This window comes from Penaeus vannamei, chromosome 11, assembly GCF_042767895.1.
Source record: "Penaeus vannamei isolate JL-2024 chromosome 11, ASM4276789v1, whole genome shotgun sequence".
Lineage (NCBI taxonomy): Eukaryota > Metazoa > Arthropoda > Malacostraca > Decapoda > Penaeidae > Penaeus > Penaeus vannamei.
In genome coordinates, this window is record NC_091559.1 from 6,190,522 (window position 1) to 6,203,021 (window position 12,500).

Sequence of the window (12,500 nt, forward strand, 5' to 3'; positions counted from 1 at the left end):
TAAAGTACATTTTTTTTCTCATTATCTTAGATTTCCCTTAAGACTGTGGGATCAATTAGCGCATTTTCCCAAGCTAAATAACGTTTGATTGCAGAGCCTGATGTAACAACTTTGCAGACTTCAGGAGATAGTTGCATTCATCACCATGGACACAACTGACAAAAGTTAGTACGGAATTTTGGATTTTGTTGTATGAAAATGTATTTAAAATGTGGAAATCTTGAAAATAGGTGTATGTCATAGTGGATTAAATAGAGTCGTGTCAGTTAGATATGCACTATTTGCACAAAGATGTATATTTTCAGATCATCATGTCCATTTCTCCGAAGACACGGATCAAATGGGAAATACAGCCATCGCGATAAAGGAGAAAGTGCCTGGAAAAGAGTATGAGGCTCATGTGGGTTTTTTACAGGTATGCCAAACACATCTACTTTTAACATACTCTGCAAATATTTGTATTGTGAGTGTTGTTATTATTATTATTGTTATTGTTATAGTTGTTATTATTGTTGCTGTTATCATTAGTAGTAGTAGTGATAGTATCATTATCATTATTATTGTTGTTATTGGTATTATTGTTATTAGTGGTTATTATTGTTTTTATAATGATTGTTATTACTATTGTTATTATTTTTTATTATTATTATTATTGTTATTATTATAATTTTTATTATTATTATTATAATTATAATTATAATTATAATTATAATTATTGTTATTATTATTATTGTTATTATCATTATTATTATTACTATCATTATTATATTATTGTTTTGTTATTATTATTATTGTTATTATTTTTGTAATTATTGTTATTATTATTATTGTTATTATTATTATTGTTATTATTATTATTGTTATTATTGTTATTATTATTATTATTGTTATTATTATTATTTTTGTTATTAATATTATTGTTATTAATATTATTGTTATTATTATTATTGTTATTATTATTTTTATCATCATTATTTTTATTGTTATTATTATTATTATTATTATTATTATTATTATTATTATTATTATTATTATTATTATTATTATTATTATTATTATTATTATTATTATTATTATTATTATTATCATCATCATTATTATCATTATCATTATTATTATTATCATTATTATTATTATCATTATTACTATCATCATCATCATTCATCATCATTCATCATCATTATTCATCATCATTATTCATCATCATTATTCATCATCATCATTATTCATCATCATCATTATTCATCATCATCATTGTCATCATCATCATCATCTTATCATCATCATCATCTTATCATCATCATCATCTTATCATCATCATCATCTTAATCATCTTATCATCATCATCATCTTAATCATCTTATCATCATCATCATCTTATCATCATCATCATCTTATCATCATCATCATCTTAATCATCTTATCATCATCATCATCTTATCATCATCATCATCTTAATCATCTTATCATCATCATCATCATCTTATCATCATCATCATCTTATCATCATCATCATCTTATCATCATCATCATCATCATCTTATCATCATCATCATCTTATCATCATCATCATCTTATCATCATCATCATCATCTTATCATCATCATCATCTTATCATCATCATCTTATCATCATCATCATCTTATCAACATCATCATCTTATCATCATCATCTTATCATCATCATCTTATCATCATCATCATCTTATCATCATCATCTTATCATCATCATCTTATCATCATCATCATCTTATCATCATCATCATCATTATCATCATCATTCATCATCATTATTCATCACCATTCATCATCATTATTCATCATTATTCATCATCATTATTCATCATCATCATTATTCATCATCATCATCATCATCATCATCATCATCATCATCATCATCATCATCTTATCATCATCATCATCTTATCATCATCATCATCTTATCATCATCATCATCTTATCATCATCATCTTATCATCATCATCTTATCATCATCATCTTATCATCATCATCTTATCATCATCATCTTATCATCATCATCTTATCATCATCATCTTATCATCATCATCATCATTTTTCTTATTGTTATTACTATTGTTGTTATTACTATTATTGTTATTACTATTATTGTTGTTACTATTCTTATATTTGGTAGCATTGTAATTATTATTGTTATTGTTATTGTTAGTATTTTTATTATCATTATTATTGTTAGTATTCTTACTATTATTATTATTATTATTATTATTATTATTATTATTATTATTATTATTATTATTATTATTATTATTATTACTATTACTATTATTATTATTATTATTGTTATTATTATTATCATTATTATTGCCATCATTATTATCATCATTATTCTTATTGTTGTTATTACTATTATTGTTATTACTGTTCTTATTTTTTTATCATTGTTAACTATTACTATTGTTGTTATTACTATTATTGTTGTTACTATTCTTATATTTATTAGCATTGTAATTATTATTGTTATTGTAATTGTTAGTATTTTTATTATTATCATTATTATTGTTATTATTATTATTATTATTATTATTATTGTTATTATTATTATTATTATTATTATTATTATTATTATTATTATTATTATTATTATTATTATCATTATTATTATTATTATTATCATTATTATTATTATTATCATTATTATTATTATTATTATCATTGTTATTATTATTATTGTCTTTGCCATTATTATTATTAGTTTTTTATAATGTTATTGCTATCATTATTATTATTATTATTGTTATTATTATTGTTGTTATTTTTATTATTATTATTATTATCATAAGTTTTAATATTATTATTGTTATTGTTATTACTTTCCTTGTTATTTTTATTATTATTATTATTATCATAAGTTTTAATATTATTATTGTTATTACTTTCCTTGTTATTATTATTATTATTATTATTATTATTATTATTATTATTATTATTATTATTATTATTATTATTATTATTATTATTATTATTATTATTATTATTATTATTATTATTATTATTATTATTATTATTATTATTATTATTATTATTATTATTATTATTATTATTATTATTATTATTATTATTATTATTATTATTATTATTATTATTATTATTATTATTATTATTATTATTATTATTATTATTATTATTATTATTATTACTGTTGTTATTTTCATTGTCATTGTCCTTGTCATCATCATCGTTATTATTATTATTATCATTATTATTAACATTATTATTATTATTAATGATTAATTAAATTATTGTTGTTTATTTATTTATTTATCTGTTTATATATTTTAAGGAGGAAAAGCCCCATAAAATGTTTCATGTTCATATGAAGACCTTTGGAGAATTTTGTGTCTAAACTTCATCCATTTATTCATTTATTCATTATTTATTATAACCTCAATTCATCCTTTTAAGATAAAAGTCTATCTTGCCAGATATTGTGCCAAAAGAAAGTATAGAATAGGAAGAGAATGAAAGATAAATAGATAGATAAATAAATTCACCCAAGGAAGATAGATTGCGACACAGGCTGCTTCTCATTTTTGCAGCTTCTTCATCGGTACCACATCACGGTTCTATTACCCGTAAAGGACGCAGGCGAAGGTTACCAGGCAGGCACTCAGGGCGTTTACTGCCAGACCAAAGCTCTCAGGGTAGGTAAAGGCGGCATGTAATGCGGGGAATTCTTTTCAAGGGTTCAGTTGTGTGCTTGTTTTTGTTCTTGATGTTAGAATGATAGTAATAAGATTTGCATTGAAGTGTAACCAATCTTTTGGTTTAGAATTCTTTGTATATTTGAAGTTTTATGCTTTTGCATTGGGAAAATTGTAAATATATGTGTATATATATGAATTTGTACATAGATAATTGATAAACATTTACATATTTGTCTTCCTTATATATGCATATATATATGATTATATTTGTCCTTATATATTTTTAAAATTTTCTGAGTAGATTAGTCAGTGCTCATTTATTCTGTGATTACAAACAACAATTTATGCCTAGGATTTAATCTGACAGTATTCATTACTAAATCAGAATGCATTTGCCTACTTTTCTAATTCCATAAAATGCAATTTATTCATGGTTAGATCCAGCTTCATAGCTATTGAGAATAGATGATCTAACCTCTTCCTTACCAAAACTCACAAGTAGTTACACATATACCTTCAGTCTAGACACAGTATTTGGAATTGCAAAATATTTACAGGTGCTTTTGTTCTTAAAGAAAATAGGATTGTTTCTATGGATTCTGTGCACTTTTTATGGTCTTTTAGTTGGGTTTTAGGTGCAGGATAAAAGCTGTACTATATTGCAGCACCTGATTCATAGGCAGTAGTAGCATATGGTGTAGATATCTGTTTGCTTTTGGCCAATAATAGACTATATATTCTATTAGCTTCAACAGCTCCAGAGAACATTTTATAGGTCTCTCTGTCACCCAGACTTAACCTAGAAGCAACTCTGCCTTCATAAGAAACTACCTCACTATACCTACACATCTTGCTCAAGACCTCTTTACCAATTTCGCCAGTATCCCCAATCATTTCCTTGTTCTGTGTGTGCTTTCACAGTGATTTGCCTGCGATAACTCATCTTGATAAAATAACAGGTCTCGGCCAAAACTCATTGTGGTTACGGACCCCTTTGAACCCATTGTCACCAGGTACATTAATTGTCCACTGAAGTTTTGTTTTCTGAACTGTTTACACATAGATGTTTTCACAAGTGCACAGTCACCATAGTCAATTAGTAGGCCTTATGTGACCTCACCTGATTTCTTCGGTCCTTGAATTTTTGGGAGTTTTGTTGTTGGTGTTAATGTTTCATTATGCTTTGGATATCAATACAGGTATTATTATTAATCACATTGTGATTATTATACTGTCCTTAAAATACTAATAGCTATAAGAAATGAAATAAAGACCTTTCCAAATATCAAGGGAAAGGATAATGAGCTGAAATAAGTTGGAATAATCTTTGGTGATCTGTAAACACAGTAATTAAATAAAAGTCAGGAGGGACATGGCATCTACTTACATGCGATACCTGGAGGTAATGGGTTACATTGAAATCTCTGTGAACTGTGTGCCCAGTCCGTGAAATCTTTGTGTGTAGGGGGTTGTGGTCAGTGACTTAGGGGGTGCAGATAGGTAAAGAGGATGTAGATTACGCTAAAAATAAAAATCCCCACAGAAAATATGAACCTGTATCCCTAAACATTTACAACAGGCAGTGGAAAATCAAGGCCTGGAGGTGGAGCTTGAACTCATGGCTCACAAGGAGAAGCTTTTGAAGGAGAAGGTCTTTCTGGCAAAACCTTCTGTAGGGCAGCTCCAGCTTGTCATCTTTGCCAGGGTTCTGGGTAAGTTTGAGAGTGAGTGAGTGAGTGAGTGAGTGAGTGTGTGAGTGTGTGAGTGTGTGAGTGAGTGAGTGTGTGTGTGTGTGTGTGTGTGTGTGTGTGTGTGTGTGTGTGTGTGTGTGTGTGTGTGTGTGTGTGTGTGTGTGTGTGTGTGTGTGTGTGTGTGTGTGTGTGTGTGTGTGTGTGTGTGTGTGTGTGTGTGTGTGTGTGTGTGGGCGCGCGCGCACGCTTGAATATGTACACTTGAGTCCTCTAAAGAGTAGGCAAAAGTCCTAGCCTTTTTATGAATGGTTATATTGACTGTATTGTTCATGTCATGATGATACTTTTCATTTCTAGGTAAGAATCAAGAATTTGTAGTTTTTTAATATAAATCAAGAAATAGAGAAACCAAATGGTACCACTCATCACCTTATTTAACATTCTTTTGGTGTAAAAATTACATTGAATAGTCCTTTGGGATTTAATTTTGTATTCAGGATTCCTACTTCCAAAAGATTTAACTGTATTGATCTTGCCACTTCTTTTTTAAGGCAAAGGCAAGGGCACTCCAATGTTGCGTGACGGCATCAAGTGCATAGGTGTTGAACAGGACGAAGAGTCGGAAGCCTCGGATTGGCAGGGCTTCAACTAAGGGAGAGGAGGAGGCTTTGCCTTTCCGCACTCTATTGTCCCAAACCATTGTGATACCGGATGGGCCTTGTTTTCTCCTTGTCCTCTGATGTACTCAAATTAAAAGACAGATAAAAGAGATTAGGTTTAGTGACAAAATAGACTGTGATCTGATGCTAAGGTTTTTGTTTTTGTTTTTGTTTTAGGTGTTTCCAGTAGGTATTCTCAGGAAGAAAGAGAGGAAGAGAGAAGCCTTGATTGTGCGTCTAGGCTAGGTTTAATCGTGCTCAAGTTGGAACATTTTTATCTCAAGAGATGTTTCATTAGGTTGATGTAGTCTTTATGCTCATATGTTACTGTGTAAGCCTAATTAGAAAACAGTTGAGAATATCTATCTACATATTTATATATCCTTTTCACACCATAGCTGGAGATATTTATTAAGTATTTTTTAGATGTTCTTGATATGAAAAATATTTTGAAGAAAGATAATGTGCTAGTTTAGAAAGATTCTTTGTAATGTTTAGTATAATTATGTTTTATAACTATTACTATATCCAGATCTTTAGAAAAACTCTTTCTTTTATAGCGATGAATTGATAGTAGTATTATGGTTTATTATGAACTGTGTTGTCTATATGAGACTAATTCACGCAAGGGAAGCAGTTTTTAAATGTCTCCGTATAAGGTAAATGGTGGCTTAGCATCAGAAAATTATTTAAGATTGAAAAATGTTAAAAGTAATACAATTTAGGAAGTACTAGCAAAACATGTAAAATGCAACGGTAGATAAAGTGCAAAAAACAAAAACAAAGTCAAGAAAATAAGAGATTGAGTTTTATGAATGTAAGAAAATTATTATTATACTCAACACTGTCCTCATTTGGTTGTCTCAAAGCCCAGTTTTATAACACATTAACTATGCAATTAGGTGATTACAATAACCCCCATTGTGTAAAGATTAAAAAAACAATATATATTCAGTTAAAGGAAATTATAATTTGTTTCTCCAGATTCCATTTTTCATCGACCCCCTTTTCTCTTCGGTAGTTTGTAAGTAACGGGATTGCGGTTTCCCACAGCCTTCCATTTTTATCCCACTTTGTAGGGTAAGCACACTTGATTGGATAATTAAGAGGGTTTATCTAATTTGTAACATGTTAATAAAGAGTTACCTGATTTCCATCTTATAGATTAGAATAAGGAAAGGATTCAAACAAAAGCAGCTGTTTAGTAAAAGAAGTTCATTACATATCCAGCTTGATCTGAATGTAATATTCAAAGGTAGGTACAAAATATTTATAGTGGAAGACACTTGTGTCGTCTTTTACAGATTTTATAACAATTGGTCTTATTTAATCCTGATAAAGACTACATTTTATATGTTATTAGATAGACATTTCTCCTGAAGTGTTAGATTGAAACTATTGGTACTTTTGTTATCATGGAAAGCATTGTTTGACGGCAGGGAAAATATCAACACGTGAAAAAAATACAGTTGTAATAGCATTAGCATTGTATGCAATATTTTTAAATGCATAGTACTGGAGAGGTTGAATAAGAAGGGAAATTTTGTATGTACTAAATTATGGAATCGGTCATAAATGCAAAACAAAAGGGAGTTTGATGGATGGCTTATATTATGTTCTATTTTTTAAGTTTTATTTGTCATATCAGTAAATATGATATTAACATTGAAACTTAATATTGCACTAATGTAAAACGTGTATTTCACTCCTTTTGAAAACTTGTGTATGTGAATCCCATTATAATAATTGTGCATATTTACTATGCACTTAAATACCCAGTTTTAGAAATGAAACACTCAGTCATATTTATAAATGTTTCCTGTGTTTAGTTTCATATTAAATGTAACCTAATAAATATCTACCAATTTTATCAGCATCGTCTTTGTGTATTCTTAAGTACCTACTGGTATTTATTATTTTTGAAAATAATGATGTTTGATTTTAGTGTGTGTGTGTGTGTGTGTGTGTGTGTGTGTGTGTGTGTGTGTGTGTGTGTGTGTGTGTGTGTGTGTGTGTGTGTGTGTGTGTGTGTGTGTTTTTCTTTCTTTTTATTTTTTTGCACATACACACACACACACACATATAAAGATATTCATATATATATATATATATATATATATATATATATATATATATATATATATATATATATATATATATATATATAATATTCATATATAAATGCACACACACACACACACACACACACACACACACACACACACACACACACACACACACACACACACACACACACACACACACACACACACACACACACACACATACATACTTAAATATATATATATATATATATATATATATATATGTTTATATATACTTATAATACATATATATGTATATATATACTTATAATATATATATATATATATATATATATATATATATATATATATATATATATATATATATATATATATATATATATTATGTGTGTGTGTGTGTATAATCTATATAGGTAAAAAAATGGTTCTATTTTATATATAAAAAAAAAACGACGATAAGTATATATGTAAGGAAAATGCATGATTTCTACAGTCTGGAAATACGTAGACAAGAAATGAGCATAATATGATAGGTCCTTTGATATAAGCGAACGTATTTAGCTAACAAAATTAATCCTTACTTTGTCACTACGTTTAGACAACTCACTATTTTATAAAGAGTGCATCAAGGTAGCGAATTTAAGGAGACGAATGAGTTTATTTCTTTATAGAAAATCTTGGGCACTTATAAAACACTTATAAGCAACACTTGATCTGCCTGTGTGCATATAATGTTTTTTTTAGTACCATTCTTCGCCAATTTTCTGCGCTATAGATCCAAACAAGAACTGCCTGTGAACTTTTTTTGAAATCGCTGTTTTCTGTGAGATAGTTGATTAATCCACAAACGAATTCTGCAGATGCTTGTATTTTATTACCAGGGGGTAGTTGGCAACTCAGTCTGTGACGTAACGCCTACAATTGGTTCCCGTCTTTGCGAAGTCTTGCCAATTTCCGAATTTATCGACCTTTTTTCCCACTCCGAGTATTCGCCTACCTCTTTCCAGTCCTCGAAAAGCTTTTATTCTTTCATGATATGATTGATAAGTATTGTTATTATATGCAAATACATGTTTTTATTATTCCTATTATCAGCTTTCATATACCGAGATGTACTGATTACGGGTATATTTCGCCAATCAAAATATGAAGACGAGGATGACCCCGAACGAATGTCATCGTAAAGAAACGTTCACGCGCACACCTGGGTAAGGCTTGGCCCATGGGCACCGGGCAGTGGGGAATGGAGTGGGTGAAGACAGGATTTTAGAACGTATATCTGTGTATTATGGGCGTGTAATGATGTGTTAGAAGGGTGCTAATTGTGTATGAGATATGTGAAGTGAATTTCGCAGTGCTGTTGAAGTTTTAGTGTGACTGAGAGTCGTCTAACGTTTAAGCTTAGATACGTTTGCAGGAGTACACGATACACCTAACACGAAGGTACACGTGACGGATTACCAAGCATTACATCATCCTTTGCTCTCTGTTTTCTGACGAATAACGTTACGAAATACTGTACGTTTGCAGCCTTAAATAGCTCCTTGAACCCTCCCGTAAAGACTGTGCTAATTCACAACGAAGAAACTGCCGCATTTCGCCATGATCTTATTAACCTGCCAACACCTATTCCTCTGCCTGTTCCTGGTGGGCAGTGCCAACGCTGACGAATATGTAGATCTGACGTACAATTTCGATGATGATACGATGGCTCTTCCTGGTGTCGCTCCTTTTAAGTTGAAACAAGGGGAGCGGGGATATACCTTGTCCGGTTATTGGTGAGTAAAAACGAGTGAAAGTTTTGGGAAATTTAGTTTAAGAAGGTTGTACTGTATTTGCATGTTTGTGTGTGTCAGTGCAGGTGGTGTATGTACACATTTATTCATTGCATAATGAAGCTGTAGACAAATTTTCGAGAATAATTATTAAGTGATGAATACTGGAACAGTCCAATCTTAATAGAAATAGATTCTATTGGTTTTAAAAAATACAATTAGTGATTTTCTAAAAGCATTTTGTCTATCAAAGTGATATCTATGTGCTTTTGAGTTAAATCCAAATTTCATATCATTCAGTTCATTGTTTTGGTCTTATTGTAATTGTCGCATTCATGTTTTTCATAATCATTTCTTTATCAATGTCATTATCATGTAGAGTGTGATTTTGACTGATATAGTGATTGTAATGATAATGATTGTGGTAGTGGTTATGATATGGTTGTGGTGATAATGACACTAGTGAAGTGATGATGGTTGTGATGATGACAGTTGTAGTGGTATCATGTTGATGGTAGTGGTATGATGGTATTAATTGCAGTGATGATGCGAAGGGTTATGGTTATTTGTAACAATATAAAAAGAGGTGAGGATGACGATTATAATGGCGGTGGTTATGCCGGTACTAATCCTGATGCTATCTTTGAAAACGTAATTGTGGAAGTTGTACAGGATGTTCATGTGCAATTATAGATTGGATATTTATCATCTCATATATGCTCATAGGCACTCACCCTCACCCACTGTCCCTTCAAACTCTCTTACCCACCTTCATCACCCACCCATAACTCCCCCCCCCCACCCTCATCACCGCCTTAAGTCCCCCCTAACCCCCCTATCTTCCCCCTCATCACCCCCACTAACTCCCCCCCTCATCACCCCCCTAACTCTCCCCCTTCATCACCCCCCCTAACTCTCCCCTTTCATCACCCCACTAACTCCCCCCCCCTCATCACCCCCCCTTATTACCCCCCTAACTTTCTCCCTCATCACCCCCCTAACTTCCTCCCTCAATACCCTCCCCCTCATTATCTCCCCCCCCCCCTCCCCTCATTATCCTTATTCCCTCGGAGTTAACCACCCACCCACCCTCATTATCTCCCCCCCCCCCAAAAAAAAAAGAAAAACACACACACCCATCCTCCTTACCCCCCACCCCCCTGAAACCCACTGACCCAACCCCATCACCCCCTTCAAACCCACCCACCGACCCATCCTCATCATTCTCCGCAAGACCTACTCACCCACCCACCCACCCACTTACCCACCCCCCTTCAAACCCACCCACTTACCCACCCTCCTTCAAACCCACCCACTTACCCACCCTCCTTCAAACCCACCCACTTACCCACCCTCCTTCAAACCCACCCACTTACCCACCCTCCTTCAAACCCACCCACTTACCCACCCTCCTTCAAACCCACCCACTTACCCACCCTCCTTCTAACCCACCCACTTACCCACCCCCACCCTCCGTACCTCCCCAGAACCCACCCCCACTCACCCACCCTCATCACCCCCTTCAAGACCCACCCACTTACCCTCAGACCCACCCTCCCATCCCCATCACCCCCACCCCACCCTCACCCACCCTCCGTACCTCCCCAGAACCCACCCACCCACCATCATCCCCTGACCCACTTACCCACCCTCATCACCCTCACCCTCACCCACCCTCTGTACCTCCCCAGAACCCTCCTTCAAACCCACCCACTTACCCACCCTCATCACCCCCACCCTCCGTTCCTCCCCAAAACCCACCCACCCTCACCCACCATCATCCCCTGACCCACTCACCCACCCTCACGCATTCCAGGCACGAGAGGAACAGCCTGGAGGTGGGCGAGCACGCGGGAACCCACCTCGACGCCCCCGCCCACACCCACGAGGGCGGGTGGACCGTCGACCAAATTCCTCTCGAGCATCTGGTCGCTCCGGGTAAGGCCGCTGTTGTTGTTGTTGTTGTTGTTGTTGTTGTTGTTATTGTTGTTGTTGTTGTTTTTGTTCTTCTTCTTCTTCTTCTCCTTCTTCTTCTCATAATTATTATTATTCTAATGATTATTATTATTTTATTATTTTTTTATTATTTTTTATAATAATAATAATAATAATATTAATAATAATAATAATAATAATATTATTATTATTATTATTATTAATAATAATAATAATAATAATAGTTATTATTATTATTATCATCATCATCATCATCATCATCATCATCATCATCATCATCATCATCATCATCATCATCATCATCATCATCATCATCATTATTATCATTACTTTTTAATACTTTGTTACTGTTATTATTATTGCAATTATTTCTATATTATTAGTTTTGATATGTTTTGTTATTATCATTATTGTTGTTGTTTTGTTGTGATTATTATTATTATTATTAGCAGTATTGTTGTTCGTTATCATCGTTATTGTTGTCGTTATCATTATCTTTATCAGTATCTTTACCATTACAATCGTCATCGTCACCATTATCTTTATAGTCATCATCATCTCTATCGTTATCATTATCTTTATTTTTATCGTCATCGTTATCGTTATTATCATCATGATTATCATTACCTCCATCATTATCATTATCGTTATCAAATTGTTATCATTAT

At 32.1% G+C, this 12,500-nt stretch overlaps 3 protein-coding genes across 5 annotated transcripts in view; all 3 read left to right on the top strand.

Annotated features, from left to right (window-relative positions):
- The window catches only part of LOC113822732 (adipose-secreted signaling protein), an 8,899-nt gene extending 994 nt beyond the window's left edge, over positions 1-7,905 (top strand). For 2 of the 3 annotated variants that reach the window (XM_027375265.2, XM_027375266.2), the window contains exons 2-6: positions 95-164; positions 306-415; positions 3,578-3,682; positions 5,265-5,397; positions 5,928-7,905. In XM_027375265.2, coding sequence (XP_027231066.2) covers positions 146-164; positions 306-415; positions 3,578-3,682; positions 5,265-5,397; positions 5,928-6,028 — 468 coding nt within the window. In that variant the 5' untranslated portion in view covers positions 95-145 and the 3' untranslated portion in view covers positions 6,029-7,905. Of the gene's footprint in view, positions 1-91; positions 165-291; positions 416-3,577; positions 3,683-5,264; positions 5,398-5,927 lie in introns of those variants that run through there. The other variant, XM_070126930.1, reaches the window with a different exon arrangement.
- LOC113805727 (alkylglycerol monooxygenase-like) overlaps positions 1-12,500 on the top strand; it is a 231,612-nt gene that overhangs the window by 107,741 nt on the left and 111,371 nt on the right. The window lies entirely within an intron of this gene.
- LOC113822731 (isatin hydrolase-like) overlaps positions 9,311-12,500 on the top strand; it is a 4,134-nt gene continuing 944 nt past the window's right edge. Inside the window, exons 1-2 of the mRNA XM_070126833.1 lie at positions 9,311-9,879; positions 11,693-11,814. Of these exons, the coding sequence (XP_069982934.1) occupies positions 9,704-9,879; positions 11,693-11,814 (298 nt within the window). The 5' untranslated portion in view covers positions 9,311-9,703. The remainder of the gene's footprint in view (positions 9,880-11,692; positions 11,815-12,500) is intronic.